This window comes from Zonotrichia albicollis, chromosome 2 (genome assembly GCF_047830755.1).
Source record: "Zonotrichia albicollis isolate bZonAlb1 chromosome 2, bZonAlb1.hap1, whole genome shotgun sequence".
Taxonomy (NCBI): domain Eukaryota; kingdom Metazoa; phylum Chordata; class Aves; order Passeriformes; family Passerellidae; genus Zonotrichia; species Zonotrichia albicollis.
The window spans coordinates 48682868-48699643 of NC_133820.1; the positions used below are offsets into that span (position 1 = coordinate 48682868).

Here is a 16776-nt window from a genome sequence, read left to right on the forward strand (position 1 = left end):
GCAATTAATTTACTTTGCCGTATCTTAAACTATATAGTATATTATATTTAAAGCATTTCTGCCTCACTGCCTTTTGCAATTTAAGGACTTGATGAAAGAAAAAAAAGTGGGTTTTAATGACAAAAATCATTTAGTGGACTGACACTCATAAAGGGATGCGTTTATATTAAAACATGGACTGGACTGGCAGTCTGACTCTATTCCCACTAGGAACTTGCCTCCACCTCTGTGTTCTGCACTGGAGTACTCAACTTTGAGGCATAAGAGCACGAGGTTCAAAGTTGAGTTTAGAGCTGGAATTAGCATGTATTTTTGTGTGTGGTTTATATAAAATGAGTAGCCATAAATATTTTAAACCAAGCTCTCGTGTTCACAGCACATACCAAAATATCTCTTTGGAGAAGCTGTGAAAACTTGCTGCTGGCCAGTTCTCATGACATGATGCTTTCAGTGCAAGTTCTGAGGTTTGGGTTGACTTCTTTCTTTTAAGAAAGTTAACTTTTTTGAGGCTACATACACCTGAATCCTATTTTTGCACTTGATACAAGTGGTTGGTGGCAGATTTTTATTATTAATATTTATGATTTAAAGGGATCCTTCTCCAGGGGAGGACTAGACAAATGAGAGCTGTGGTTTCAAGATGCCCTTAAAAATTCTTGGATCACAAACTATTTCCTTATGGTGAAACACAAATTTTTCAGCTTGTATTTGATGCATCTGAGAAATTATGCATATACAAAAGGACAGGATTGAGCAACAGGATGGGGTGGCACATGAAAAGCTGAGTTGCAAGGGACTGTAGGGAACCATTGATAAAATTTGGGGTGTAGGATTTGCCTCCCACATACAAGACCAACATTGATTTTAATGCATTTTGGAATGGAAAGGCATTTTGGAACAGCTAACTGCTGTTTCAAGGATGACTGAAACTCAGGGTAAGGACATGCAGCTGGCAAAAAGTAGAGTAAATATACTTAAAGAAAAAATACTGCGATCAAGGAGATGGGATATCCTAACTAGAACTTCAAAGCTAATATTATGCCAAGAAGCAGTTATATAATGTTTGTTGTGAAAATAGGAAACCTCATTTGACCATGTTATTTGATCACAATGACATTTGCAAGGTTGTGGGAGTCTTAATCAACTCCCACAGAATTAAGTGCTGAACACAGAACAAATTCTGAGCAAGCAATGGCCCCTCTCTCCCCTCCAATCCAAGCACCAGTAGGAATAAACAGACAGGTAGAACAGATCAAGGAATAAAGTGCAATACAGTGACAGCTCAACTACTACCATTACTGGTGGTCTTCATGCAAAAGAGAGCTACACTTTAAATCACACCGGAGCCCAAACCAACAAGAGTGCCATTGAAAAGCAATCCCGCTTCTGTATCTCGAGGGAATGCCAGAAGTGGAGGGGGTGCAGGAAGCAAAGAACCAGACAAATACAAGGTCTCAAAACGCAGATTTAATACAACAGGTAGCCAAACAGAAGGTTGAAAGGTGCCATGTTCATTTTCTGTACATATTTGCACACAAACTGGCAACAACTAAACATTTCCTAGTAATGGTTCTTGCTCTGGAATGAGGAAAAAAGCAAAAAGAGAAAAGGAAAAAATGGAAAATTTCGGACAAAACCTACTAACTTATGTAATCATCACAAAATTGAGCTTCATTTTCACAAAGCGTACAAAAAGAGCCCATGAAAGGTTGAAGCTGAAAACTCTGCAGAATATTACAACTCCAAGGTTGCAATATAACTTCTGTATAGAAATTATTCAGAGGAACTATCAAGCATCATGGAGGAGCTGGGAGCATGTAAAGATAAATGTTCCTTCTGACCATAAAATTTATAAATATCTACAGTTCCTACACAAGTTTTTTCATTTTTTTAATGTTCTAAAGCTGAAATAGATTTTCCCTCATTAACTATGGCAATTTTTACAATCTGTTAGAAAAAGATCCCAAAAAGAACCATTTCAAATCTACTTTTAAGATATTTTAACGAACAATTTTTAGTTAAAATGTGGTTACTCAAAATTCCAAATCTTAGATGTGTCTATTTTTTGATTCTGTCCCCAAGGGAGAAGTAACAATAAACTGGGAACAAAGCTAGACATTTGGCAGGGGTTTTTCAGCAGAATTTGGATGGCATCTAAGAGAATCTATTGCCCCAGGGAAGTGCAGATATGCATGAAGAGCTGGTATTTTGATGTGAACTCTTGTATTTCTCTAGAAACCATGCTCACACAAAGGACACTGAAAATCCAGCCAAACTTTGTATATTCAGTGCTTGAAGCAGCTGTGCACCTCTGCACAGAAACTATATAAGAATGAGTCTTCCCTAAGCAGACGTCAATAAAAAAATGGTGAAACAAAGGCAACTCCAGAACAGCAACTTTGCCTCCTTAAGTAGGCAAACACAGCACACAGTGATTACAAAACCAGAAATATGCCTGGCAATCCACTCAAATACATGTCCTAGAGCTTTTCACTCGAATAACTCCATTTTCAAAGTAGAGAGTTTTTGCTTTTTTTCCCCTACATTCATTCTGATTCTATCAGCTGGTACATGCAAGTGTACTCCACAGGCTTCACTCCTGTAGCTCCTAACAGTGCTGAAAATGTCTGAGGCATGACAAGAAATCCTACATCCACACATCCAGTGCATAATGTAACCAAGGATAAAAAGAAATTTACGTCATTGAGTCATGTAATTTTCTATAATCATTACATGATTAAAAAGTGCCTGGGATATGCAAAAAGTTGGAAGTTTACAAATAACAAGATGCACCAAGAAAGGACATCTGTGTAGCAGAAAATTTCCTTCAATGTAACTTTCTCACCCAAATATCTTTTTCCCCCTCTAGACAAAAAACTCATTAACTGTTCAAATTGGATTTGACTCAAGTTACACTGTTTTTGGTACTAAGTCAGCTGGAGTTCAACTAATGTAAAACAATCCAGGTCTGCAGCCAAAAATTCAGATGTGTTCACCTTCAGCATTAGTTGTTTAATCAGAGGAAAAGGGCTTTCAACCCCTTTTAGTCAGTAAACTAAATCTGTTATCCTTTTTCTTCAGTCTCTTAATCCTGCCTTTTATTGAGCTTTTTAAAGGAATAAATAAAATAAATTATGAACATCATTGGCAATGAACAATAAAATGAGTATTCCTTACAGTACACTACGGCTAATCATATTGTTAAGGCATGTTAACTTCCCAATAACGCAGCTGAATTATATTATTACTAATGTCAAATTATATTACAAGGAAACACAATTAAACCTTTTTATCACTCAATTCTGCTATCCTCCTCAGAAGTGTAAGTAAGATTCCCTGACAATACAAAAATTGTTAGTCATAAAAATCTATCAGTGGAAAATAACACCTATCTCATCTCTGTCCTGTTCTTCCAAAACCACACACAGATTTTGCTGGAACAGCTGACAGCACCACGTCATTAACACCTTTACACCCTGCCAGGAATCTGATGGAATAACTAAACACAAAAAAATGTTACTATGGAGTGGAAAAGGCCCAAATCAAACAGAGCTTGAGGTAATAGCAAAAGAGTTGACCAAATGTTCATCCCCAGTGAGTAGATATTTTTAAAGAAACTCAGTAGCAGTTACAGTGAACCTGGGACAACCTTGTCATTTCCTGTGGACAGACTTTATAGTCTGATTATTCCTTCTGGTCATCTTCTGTTCCACACATGAGTTCAGTCAGAATCAAGGTCCACTAACAATACAGGAGATGCTGACTGAGTGAGCCATTGCTTCTATACATCTCAAACTGTTCTCAGGGTTACTGAACCTAAAATATTGCCTCTTTGCTAGATCCTACATTTGATGAGATGTTCCAGGTAAGCACAGGAATGCATAGCCTTGGGATGCTTCAGACATCCCATAAATCAGGAGCTGCAAGAGCCTAACATGGTCATGCAGATACTCCTGACAAACTGTCCCAGCCCAGAATGTTCAGATCATTTCTTCTTCAGAGGCACTTAAAAGGTGTGTCATTTTCTTCTTCTGGTCAATGTGAGAAAAAACCTTAATCAGGCTCCAAAATCCCAAAGAACTGCCCTACTTTTTTGTTTGTTTTTCTGCTTAAAAACAAGTAATTTGGGGTGTGTACTGTTTGCTGTCTCAGGTCTTACTCCATAGGGAATTAAACAAGATTCTTTTTTTAATTCACAGGGAATTAAACAAGATGCTTTCATACATTTGCCATGCTCTGAAAAATTGTTGTTTTCAACTGAAAATGGTTGGTTTGTTCTTCCTTCATTAAAATTCCTGCTTCAAAGCTGGACCTTCCAGAAAAAGGACTGTGACAATATGTGACAAAAATTCCCATTATGCCATGTCCCCTGTAAAATAAGGTCACCTGTACCTGAATGAGCCAGTTACCAGGCATAACCTCATCTGTAACAAAAAAAATGAAGCAAAGTTAAATATTTTCAGACGAGATCTGGAGTTTATTAGGGTGAAGCACATCAGTACTCCATAATCTGTCTGCTCTGGCTCTACCTGGACAGCTCCTGTACACATCACCACCTCCTGGTGCCACAACATGTCTATGGGACAGAACTCTCAGATTCAACCGGTGGTACTCAAGTGCTCTTATGGCATACCCACAATAAATATCACAGTGCTCAGAACAAGCCTTGAAAATGTCTCCAGGAACATACACAACTGCACAGCAGGATGGTGTCACTACTAGGTAAAAATTATACAAATTACTGTGGAGCACAGAATAGCATCAGTGCCCTAAATATGGTGCCACATCAATTTGTTCCAGCAACACACTGCAACATAACAGCAATATTTCACTGCCTTAAGGCATGCAGCTCACCTCAACACCTCTGAGTGCTGTGTATTTGTTTTCTACAAAAACATGCTGCATGGCTTCTGAAGCCTGTTATTCCTGCATCATCAATATCACTTTCTGTCTCACACCCTCAAGTTTGTCTAGTGAATGAGACACATTGTCTTGATACACTGCCATGTCTTTTTCCACTGCTGTCAAGTTGTTGGATGCGAGGCATGGCCCATGGCCTCTCTTTTTCCCTCCAGAGGTGCCAGATGAAATGTCAACTTTAAAACTAAACAAGCAGTAGTACTTGAGGCAGCAGCAAGGACAGAAGAGACATAAGGCTGATAGATGACAATGCTGAGGACAAACTAAACAGTAAGTGGGACAAGAAAAAAATTGTGTTGTAAATACGAAGCCAACAATTACTTCAAAGCTAAAGGAAAAATAGATGGTCACAGGTACCAAAAGAAGCAGAACAAAATGGGTATTTAGAGGGGATAGCCAGTAACAAGATCAAGTTTTTAGCTCATCCATGCATCTCACAGCTCTGACCCATGCATGAGACACTGCAGGACCCTCAACGTTACTGCAGGGTATAAACACCCAACCAGCTCAGCTTGAGGAAGCCACAGAGGAATACAGGCTGATTCAGCTCTGCACCACAAGGCTAAACCAACCTGCATGTGTGCAATCACCACAGATAAGCCACTGTAAACACATCCTAACTTGGGCAGCCAAGTTCTGACTGTCCAACTAAGCCGTGTTCCACGGAATGTTCTGTTAATACATCAGGTGGTGACTTAAGCAGCTCACAAGTCAGCACAAGAACAGCAATTGCATAATCATAAACCCATTTTTAGGAAGGTTTATGATAGCTGTTCCCCTGTTCACAATAGCCATGGCAAAATATGGAATGAAAAATCAAATTAGAAATGTTTACATGGGAAAAATCACAACCAATGAACTAAATGCCAATGAACTAAACTACCTACTTCTGAGGCAGCGAGATAGATGTAGATATATGATATACAGACATACTCTTCACAATGAAAGAAGAGAAAAAGGCATGCTTGGAGCCTGGCTTGTCTTATCATAAACTAGACATATAAACAGGTCAGAGGTCTACAAAGGGAGCTAGGGGAATAATTTCAGGTGAAAATATGTGCTCCAAAGGCATCTGAGGGCACATTACAGCAATACCAGTGATTGTGTGTCTGTTTTCTGTGATGAATATGAAAGTTAAGCGCTATACAGTTATTAATACCACCACAACATGGGTGAGAAATAGATCTCAGATTTGTACTGGAAAAGGATATGGGTGCTTATATAATGGAAAGGAAATTTATGGTTTTATCCAAATCAGCCTCTGAGGGGGGCAGATTCTCATCTGTTCTAAGCTCAGACAGCACCACTTTGTTTGAATGGAGCATGAAACAGGGGGTCTAGATTAGCAGTTGGTTTGCAGAGGTCTCAGAGCTACTGGTTTTGTAGCTTTTTCCTCTCTTACCTACTTTTTCTGTCCTACACTTTCCATTATCTAAATAATTGGTTTGAAAAAGCAAATACAGTACTGCCTGAAAATCTACTAAGTATTGGCTCTTATGCAAAGCATTGTTTCTGGAATGACTGGCTTTTCCTAAAGCTGCTTCTTTCAGCTTATTTTATTTGAAATATAAAATATACACACTGGGATATGGGCAATAAATTACTTCCTATCAAGAGCAACTTCTCATTCGGAGTTGAAAATACTATTGCCCCTTTTCTCTTGACATTGAGTTGCCTTCCCAACCTACAGCACAAAGTATTCTATTACATTTTCAAGGTATCAGTCAGGGACATTGTTAAGAGACTTGACCCGAAACAACTTGCAGAATTGGTTTGCCAGCATTCTGTACTCCCTCTCCTGTCCTTAGAGCTAGTGGCAGGAAATGTTCCTTCACCACATCTCCCAGGTGCAGGCAGCTAGAGAAGCTGAAGTTATCCAGAGGAGAAATACCTCAACTAATCAGTTCTTCTCTGCATTTCATGGCATATCTGCACCTCTCTTGCATTCTTTTAATTTAGGCTTGTAATTGAGTTCTCTGAAATAAATTGTCAAGTCTCTTTGGTGTCAGGTATAAACTGTCAGGAATGGGAGATGGTGATACAAAAGAGAATTTTAATAAATAGGATAAAGTCTGAGAGAATAGGTCATGAAAAGAGCTCAAATGACAGTATGTCTCATAAAAACTCCTCCAGTCTAATATCCTGTCTGCAGAAGCAGCCTTTAGAGCATGCTTAAGAAAGATAATAAGGAACGTGGCAAATATAATCCTTCCTCAAACATTCAGCAGATTAGAGACTATTAATTGTCACAGGGCTTAAGGGAATGAGTGAGAACAGGGCTCCATGGTACTGATGCAGCACCAAGGGCTGGGTAAACTGTCTGCTTCTTGACAGCACATCTGACACTGGGAGAGATATCTCTGTTTAGCAAAACTGCTACAAGAAATGGTCTCTGTAATGTGACAGTTTCTGAATATCACACAGCCCTACCTAGACAGATCCTCCTTTCAGTGGAGACTATAGATGCTGGCTTGGGAGAATGATACATAAATGCCTAAAGAGAGCAATTTACACCACAGAGGTAATCAGAAAACTGTAAAGATGTCACTTCTTTTGGAAAAATCATTTAGCTAGTACTTCTCCATCCCACTTTCCCAAATAGCCTACTGTCACCTCCCATGTAAGAATGATACTTACCAACAAAAGAGCCATCATTCTGAGGCAGACCAGAGGCTAATGTGCCCCTATCTGGCCAACATTTCAAGCAAGGAGAGAAAATCAGGGGGACTATGGAACACGTGCATATGGCATTGCCCTCCCAGCCTTTGCCTATTGGAGTCTTGCAGTGGCAAGTATGTAGCCAGACTAGAAAGATAAACAACTATGCACAGACTTATTATCTCTGTATTGGTCTAATCCCTTTTAGGGTGACAAGCTCATTTGACTCAATTCCACAAACACACAAGCTGATACAAATTAACATGGAGAACATTTCTTCATAAGAAATGAACCAGACCCTGCAGTGTATCTGTCTTCCTTACAAGGAAATGCTATGCTGAGCAAGAACAAAGTCAGACACTATGGAATAAGGACAACTATCACTAGAGTATACAACTGTCACAGAGAGCACCAAATTGCCCTACTCCTCTGCAGGGAATCCTGGCTTACACCCCTGGTCTGGAGGACATTCAAAGAGCAAAGGAAGAGCATGGAAGAACATGAAAGCAAACCTGTAATCTCAGTGTACCACAGGCGTTAATTAACCTGGCTGCCATCCAAACTGCTGGAACCAAAATCCGCTTATCTGGGAGTTGCACATTTCAGCATTTCTGCAGGCACTACTATGTACAGAGGCAGTGCACTGCACAGGGGTAGCAAGCTACCCAAAAACAAGAGAAAGAGGCAGAAATGGAGGAAAATGCTGAAAATTATTACAGTGCAATCAGAAGATCAGTTAGTAGTGGAAAAAACATGTTACTTGAAGAAATAGTACATCTGAATAAAGCAGGGATTGCATCAAGAATGCAATAAAAACAACTTTGGGAAAACAAGTGTGAACAATCTCTGGTGAGAATGCACCACAGTCAAGGAACAATTGTGCAGAAGCCAGAAAGGGAGAATAGTTAAAGTAAAGGCATTTGTCTCTGAAAAGGAATTGGTTTTCTACATACCTGTCCAGTCTCCTACTACTTTTAGGTGGACCCCAAACGTTGCTTTGGTATCTGTAGGGCACTAAAAATATTAAATATATTAAGCACCACTTCTGAGAAACAGAAAAAAAAAAAAGCATTCAAAGTACAGTTGTTAAGACAGAACCTGGTGTTAATAGGTTGTTCCTAAACAGCCACACCAGCAGCTGTACCCTTAAAGAAGCAAGTCTATTATCAACACAGCTAGGGAAGCCAAGAACGCCGAGTATCCCTTCAGACTTAACCCTTTCTTCTGGTCTGGAGGAGTCTGGATACTTGCTTGCTGATGTGATTTCGAACAGACACTTCACTAAGCAGTACTCAGCAAGGATACCAACAATAGAATGGAAGTATTCCTCTACTATTGACACACCATTCTAGATTAGGAACTGCCCCATCATTCTTAAGGCATTTAAGAGACTTTTGATTCTTGAATGTCTTCAAGCTGACAATTCTCATACAACTGATGCTTTCCTCTAAATGGAAACTGTAAGCAATTCACAAGACCTTTCGGTTTGCAAAGGAAAAGCACCAGATTCCATAGCACATCATAAAAATCACATTGCAGCCACCATTCTCTCACTCCACACATGTGCCCCCACTTCAAGGCTATTGATTGTGACTATCAACACAGGAATGTTATCACTTAAAATCTTATCTACACCATGTTATTTAAAAACCTCCAGCCAAGGGCTAAGGACCACCCCCCCCAACTTTCATTCCTTGCTAGAGGGACATTTCAAATGCACTGTTTGGACAGCTTTTGCAGGTAATTCAAATGATGTACACATAAACAGGAAAAGCAACATCAAGAAAACATCACTTTCCTTCTATAAACCAACACCATTGGTTTCTTTTTGATAAGAGATATTATTCCTGAGTTTTGATGACTTTCTTAGAACCTGTTAATGATCAATCCAAGCTCTATCATGAAACCAATACCCAACAGATGATGTTCTGTCCCTTTTTTTTTTTTTTCTACTACTAAAGACAAACAGCAGTTTTGAGGGAAGGGCTTAAATGCAAAGAACACATCCATCCATATTATAAATAAGAAGGGGCAGGACGAGAATCCATACACCAAATACTCATGCACCATGCTTATGAAGATATTTCCTGGCTCTGTTCTGGACCTTTGCCATCAGTGCTCCCAAGATAATATTTTCTGTGTACTGTGAAGCCACTGACCCCAGAGCTGAGAATCAGTTCCTGTCAGCTCTGTATTTAGCAGCAGACACAGGCAAAAGGTTAGTATTATCTACATCTTGGAAAAACTAAATAGGGAATACAAAGTCTCAGCTCATCACTCTGTTTTCCTGAGGGGGAAGAGCACTCCTTTTACAATGACTGATTACTAGATACACTTTTATGTAACTCCTTATTATATTCTAAGTTTTCCTACAAAAATGAGGTACAGAAACCCAGAGTCCCAATTATTTTAGCAAGTGTTAGTCTCCAAAGAAAAACAGCATCAAGGGAGGGATGCAGACAAACACACAATGAGGCCAATGTTTGCTATGTCTCATTGCAGCATCTTTCAACAAAAATATCAAGACTAGTTCTCCATATAAAAGCAAGCAAGCAGTCTCTTAGGTGGGAAGGTGTATACTGGCAGCAAAAAAGTCTGTTCTGGAGGCTTCTGTAGGGTTTTGCACTGTGGGCTGCCCCAGGGCAGGAGGTGTTTCACAGGAGGTGGACTGATTTTCTTAGTCCAACTATCCACAGCCCCAGTTCAGCACATCTTCTACAAAATTGTTATTCCCCGCTTCCACAAAGTTAATGACAGAATACCCCTTGTCTCCTGCCAGAGTAGCTTCAAATCTGTTATACTCAGTCATCACTCTTATGACTAACTCTGCACTATCCTGAAAAATTATCCAATAAAAGTGAGATTTATTTCTCTTTAGACTTTAGGAAACCTATTTTGATACTTATAACTAGCTATGAGACATCCTTATAGAGTTCTGGAAAAATCTCCTTGCACTGCTAAATCTTACCAGAAGAAACATGCCTATCTGGGCTACATGGAGTGAATTTCCTCCAGTTTAAAAGAGAGAAAGAATGCAGGTGATCCAGCAAAGGACCACCAAAGCAGTGAGAGGACTGGAAAACCTGACATTCAAAGAGGGGTCAGTAAGGGAATATGCCCGGGTAAGGCAAAGAAGAAAAGCCTTGGGGAGATGTCTGTCTACCAATAACTAAAAAACAGCTAAAGAGAAGATGAAGGTGCTCACTCTCTCTATGCATGGCAACAAGATACCAGACCCAGGAGTACACCCAGGAGTACAAGTTGTTTCAGGGGAAATTTCATCTGGATATAAGAAAAGTGTTTTGCATCATGGCAGCCAGGGAAGTGGTACAATTTCTCCTGCTAATTCACCTTCACACAATACTAAATAACCTTATCCACAGCCCTGGCACCAGAAGGTCAAACCACATGATCTCCACAGGCCTCTTCTGACTTTCAGACTTTCCCACATGCCTATAATTTTAACTCTGAAATTTGTATTTACATATTTTTACTGCACAGAACACTTATTTTACCTCTTTTATCTCTGTAAACACAATTAAGACTCTAAACAGTGGCTTTTTCCCAACTGTTGGAGAATACATTCCAGCAGCTTAAAACTATTCAAAGACAGTTTTTCAGAAGTTTAATCGTGAAAGTGGGTAGATTTTCCCATGTTATTTATTAACAGACCACTGGGAATGTGTACTGAAGTGCAATTAAAATATTCTCTTATATATTTAACCTTCATGAAATCACAGAATTGTACAATAGCTGGGACTGGAATGCACCTGCGCAGATTGGCTACTTCAACCCCCTTGTGAGAGCAGGGTCTGCAAGAGCAGGTGGCCCAGGAGAGCATCCCGTTGTGCTTTGAAGGTGTCCAAGGATGGAGACTCCACAGTCCAGGCAATCTGTGCCACTCTCAGAGAAAAAGAGGGGTTTCTTTCAGGTCCAGATGAAACCTCCTGTATACCAGTTTGTGTTGTCCTGTCACCGGGTGCCTCTGAGGGGACTAATTCTATTTTCTTCTCTTGTCACTCAGTACAGCTTTCTCAGCCTCTCCTCATACCCAGAGAACCTCCAGACCCTTACTCATCCTCATGACTCTTTGTGATTCAATACATCCATGTCTCTCTTGTGCTGTGAAGCCCAGAATTGGGCACAGAGCTCCAGATATATCGCTGATGGGAGAAGGGTCACCTCTGTCCATCTGCCTAATACAGCTCAGGAAGCTGTTGGCTTTCTCTGCTGCAAGGGCACATTGTGGTCAACTTGGTGTTTACCACGACCCCATAGCCACTCTGTGCTGAGTCCTTTCCAGCCAGACAATTCCCATCACGTACTGGTACCTGGGGTTATTGCCTTGGCTAAATGAAGCTCCGCCAAAGCAGCCTCAGAAATGCATCATGCCCTCTCTGAAGCTGTGAACAAAACCAATTAAAATTATTTTGAAACTGTGTTTTGGCAAATAACATTTTGATTTCCCCCTGCTGCTTGTAAGCTAGGAACTCTAAGAAACAATCCACTGTACTATGCTGAAGCTCCCTACTATTCCTTCATCACCCAGTACACTGTCCAGTGGAAAATTATAAAGATTAGTCAATCTTAAAAAAAAAAAACAAACAAACTTTATCTTAGGTCTTTTTCCTTAAATCAACCTTGTTTTTCAAAAAGGGAAATCACTAACTTGAATAGCCTGTAATAAGAAGGGAGAGTAGACAATATTAAACTAAAGGTCAGAAATGCTTTTCAGTAATTCTTTTCACATTTTGAACTTGCTTGCTGCACCCATTTGATTAAAATGCTATGACAGGAAAAATAACTCTTGCAGACACTGTAATAACATGATGTTCATCTTATTCTAACCTTAGGTGATCTATACCTTTAAAAAGTGAAAAAAGGTATGAATGTCTACATTTATCAGGTTATCTTCCAGCATTTGGCCCTTCCTGAAAAACAACTGGAAGACAAAGAAATTCTGTTACATTTAATACACCTCTACAATTTTACACTCTCAGAGAAACCAAACTGTGTTCTTAGCATTAAGATGGAATACCTTCCTCAGTTTAAATGTCTATTTTTGTATATATTTTCACATTCAATAAAAATACAGGATTTTATATATAGACAATATTCAGAGAATACAGGTTGTTCTACATCCTGATTAAAAAAAAAAAAAAAACCTTTCCATATTTTTTTCCTTTTTTTCTTCAAGCTAACTTGGAATACAAATGCAAGTTATCACACAGAGATTGTACAACAATCCCTGGAGAACTTTATTCTTATAAACTACTAAATTAATTGCATTCACCAGTAACCTAGGCTCCACTACGTATTTCTATGCCAAGATAAACTGAATAATTTAACTAATTTATAAAACACTACTAGATTAACACATATTTGAAATAAATTTTATTTAACAATTTTATGATCACAGTTCTCTGTTGTTCTCTACCTTGCTTTTATATGAATGTGAGCAAGCTAATTACTGTTAGATCATAGCAGTTCCACTCTACACCCACTGTATAACAGCTCCAGGTTGCCCTGGAGAGATTTAGATGGGGTATTAGGAAAAATTTCTTTCCCAAAACCATGGTCGAGCATGGGAACAGCCTGTCTGAGGAAGTGGAGTCACCATCCCTGGAAATGCTCAAAGGACATGCAGATGCGGTGCTTAGGGACATGGGTTAGGGGTGGACATGGCAGGGCTGGGTTAAGGATCTTTTCCAACCTGTGTGACTCTGTGATTCTACACCAGTACAAAAACCTGCTCATGGCAATGAGCACCGGAGAAATCTGTGCATGAGAGCCCAGCACAAAGCAACTGAAAACTGTGCTATGAACATTGTCCTTCTAGCTTAGAGTACCCTGAATGGTTAACACCACTGCTTATCTACTGTCCAGAACAAGAAATGAGACAAACCTTACTGTAGTTATTTTAATGTTATTAAATGCTATTCATTATTTTAAAACAATCTTTTTAGGTGTTAGGGTGCAGGGAATGGGGTGAGACAACAGCAAACTACCAAGAAAATAGAAAGTTAATTCCTGGATGTTTCCAGTTCTTCTCTGCACCTCTACCATAAGAACTGTGAAGTCTCTTTAGAGAGGTGCTAAGTTCTAATTACTTACTATCACAGAAATGCTAATGCATGCACCAGGATAACACCAAGGAATATCTGTTATCAGAAGAAAGGAGATGAAAGGGACACCCAAGTTACAAACCCCCAGTGGCTCTGCAAATAAAGCTCCTTACAAGTTCCAGTGGAGATACTGCTCTCAAGTAAACTGCACCACAGTAAACACCATCTCTGCGTTTGGCACTGCAGTAGGTGGCCTGAACAGTGACCAAAATTACAAAGAAGATCTGTGCTACAGCTGGAAGAACAAAGTGTCTGACTGGGGGAATTAAAAAAGCTTGTTGTGGGATTTGTTTACATAAAAGGAAACTCCTTCAAAGAAGTCTTTCACTTTGAGTAAAAACCCATGATATGATCCTAATATGGATTTGCAGATATCCTGGCAGGGACTGCAAACAGTGCAGAGACCCTGTTCCCATGCTCCTGCCTGCCAGGGTGAGCCAGCTGCACTGCAAGCCCTGATTCATCAGTCCATCCTTGCTGCAGACTCCACGAACCCTTACCCAGACCAAGACAAACACATTAGAGACTTGACAGGTTTTGAAAAGAGGCAGAAGTGAGGAGAAAAAAAGAAGAACTAAACACAACCAATGTATTTTTCCTTCTGTAAAAGGGAAAAAATAAAAAAGAAAAAAAAAATAAAAAGTTTTCAACTTTGCCAACTGACAAGAAAATATGAACCTTGGAAGCTCAGTAAGCTGCAGCTTGTCTGGTTTCATACAGAACTGATACAAACATTCCTAAAATGATTCATTCTGACATTAGAAATTGGAGAGGAGTGATGACAAACACAGGCATGCTATATAAAGGTAGCCAAGAAATAGTAGCTAGACTTCAGTCTGACTCATAAGAGGTGAACTCTGTAACACTGGGCTATCCCTGCTTTAACTAATTAATCCTGTAAGAAGCAAATTTCAGAGGAAAAAAAAAGTTACTACGTGGAGGTATTCTTTTAAACACATCTCTTCCTCAAACACTTGGAGATTTTTTAAAATGTCTCTATTTCTGCATCATGTTATTTCACAGATTGGATTTTGGTTAAAAGCTTTTCCTTTTAAAGACTTGGCTTTACAGCCATCCTAACTGAACTGGCAGACATCATAACATCTTGAATGTGAGGAAATCCGAACCATGGAGCATGATTTAAATATCAGCAGTGCCAGGATGACCAAGGCAAGACCACCATGCCTCAAATGCCCATGGCTTCAGGCAAAACCCTGCCATGGTAGAACCAACTCCCAGCAAGCAGCCCAGCAAGCAGCTGCAGCAACATAACCCAAATATTTTTCATTTTCCATTGCCATATACTCCTTGCTGTACAACCTCAGACACCTGCAGTCAAGCTAGTGGAAAAAACACACCATAACAAACTGCAGGATGCATCACTGGGCAGCTGCAGCTCCAAGAAGGATCATTCTGGTCATCTGGGGTCTAAATTCCTCTGTAACACAAACCACAAACCCACACCCATTAATTCCCGTGAGTCTGTAGCTCAGCATTTGCTAATTCACTCCCTGCAATCTCAGTTGTAAAATTACTCTCAGTGTTAGAAATTATCTTTGTTTTCTTTAGGTCTCAGTCTATGAGATTCCTATCTATAAAATCTACTTGTTCCTTGATTTTACTCTCGCACTACAAGAAAATGCAAATTTTTAATGTAGTGTGGTCTTAGGATTATAAATACACCAATACTTGTAAAATATTCACAATATGGCATAAAATAAAATTTTGAATATATGAAATTTCTTCATTTGTTTTCTAGCAGGTCTGCAACAGTGCAACTGCTACTCTATTGCTGCTACAGATGCACTCACTACAAAGGTACACTTTTAGACACGAATCAGCATTTCTTTTCCTCTGCAGCTCAACCAAGGCAAAAAACTTGCTGACTACCCTTTCACCCCAGCAGACATGCTACACATCACAGACTCATAGAATGCTCAAGCTGGAAGGAACCCATAGGGATCATCAAGTCCAACTCTCTATGAGAGAGAAAATAAAGTGTTTCAATCCTAGCAGTATTATGCCTCTCAAGTTGCTGGCTCGGGGGAAAAGAAACCAAATCACAACATTTCAAGATGCTCAGGATGCAAGCCTTTGTCCCTGAAGGAACAAAAAGCAGAAGAACAATGCTTCTGCCCATGGCTGCTTCTCCAAGTCTTCCAAGGGTACACGGACACATTGCCAAGTAACAATGCACAGAGCTAACAAACACAGGACAAGGAAACTCAACAGCACAAGAAGGTCCAATCATCCCCAAGCAAAACAATGGGCCACCTCCAGGCACATGATAACTGGCTTTCAGTGGTGTGAGACACTCATGGAAAGAACAACCAAAGGATCAACAGCTTTTCCAGTCAGATCACCACCTCCTTGAGGAACTGCTGTGTCCCTCTGAACTCCCATACCAGCACACACTGTATTTTGCCAGGCTAAAGCAGAGAGCCCCACCAGCCAGATGCTCTTAATTTTAGGACAGCAAGAGGCAAGGCACTTTATTTCCTCTAATATTTTGTCCACATGTTAACTGTATTCATGCTTAAAGCTTGCGCTTAGGTTATGTTTTTCTTGTTTGTTTGTTTGGGGGGGGAAGGTCATTGGTCTTTTTTGTTTGTTTTATTTTGATATTCTCCTGCACTTCCTAGACCTTGCTCTCACCTGACTTAGCAGTCAAACTAAAAGCACTATCTCTAATGGGAGAAAACACATTTCTCTGCTGAAGTCAGTACATACTTATTATGTATTGTAAGTTCACTTTCACTGAATCAAAAAAAACTCAAACTCTGCTGATTAGAGGGATCTGCCACCTTCTCTTTAAAGTATCTGCTGAAGGAGAACTTGGGCTTTAGTGAACTTGAGTGTAACAATTTCTATGTTCCCTTCTCACTGAAAGAGTCAGATTTGAAAGTTAAAATAAAAGTCAGGGTTTACGTAGGGTTTTTATACAGACCTCACAACTATTAATCCCCAAACCAAACAACCAAGTCTAAGGAAGTACTAAAGACATCTGCAATATTAATCTATTCTATTTTTGTTTTACTTAAATTCTTCATCAAACAGCTGCTAGATATTCTAC

At 39.6% G+C, this 16776-nt stretch overlaps 1 protein-coding gene across 1 annotated transcript in view; it reads right to left on the reverse strand.

Moving 5' to 3' along the window:
* NOX4 (NADPH oxidase 4) overlaps positions 1-16776 on the reverse strand; it is a 111868-nt gene that overhangs the window by 60757 nt on the left and 34335 nt on the right. The window contains exon 12 of the mRNA XM_005485778.4: positions 8532-8592. Coding sequence (XP_005485835.1) covers positions 8532-8592 — 61 coding nt within the window. The remainder of the gene's footprint in view (positions 1-8531; positions 8593-16776) is intronic.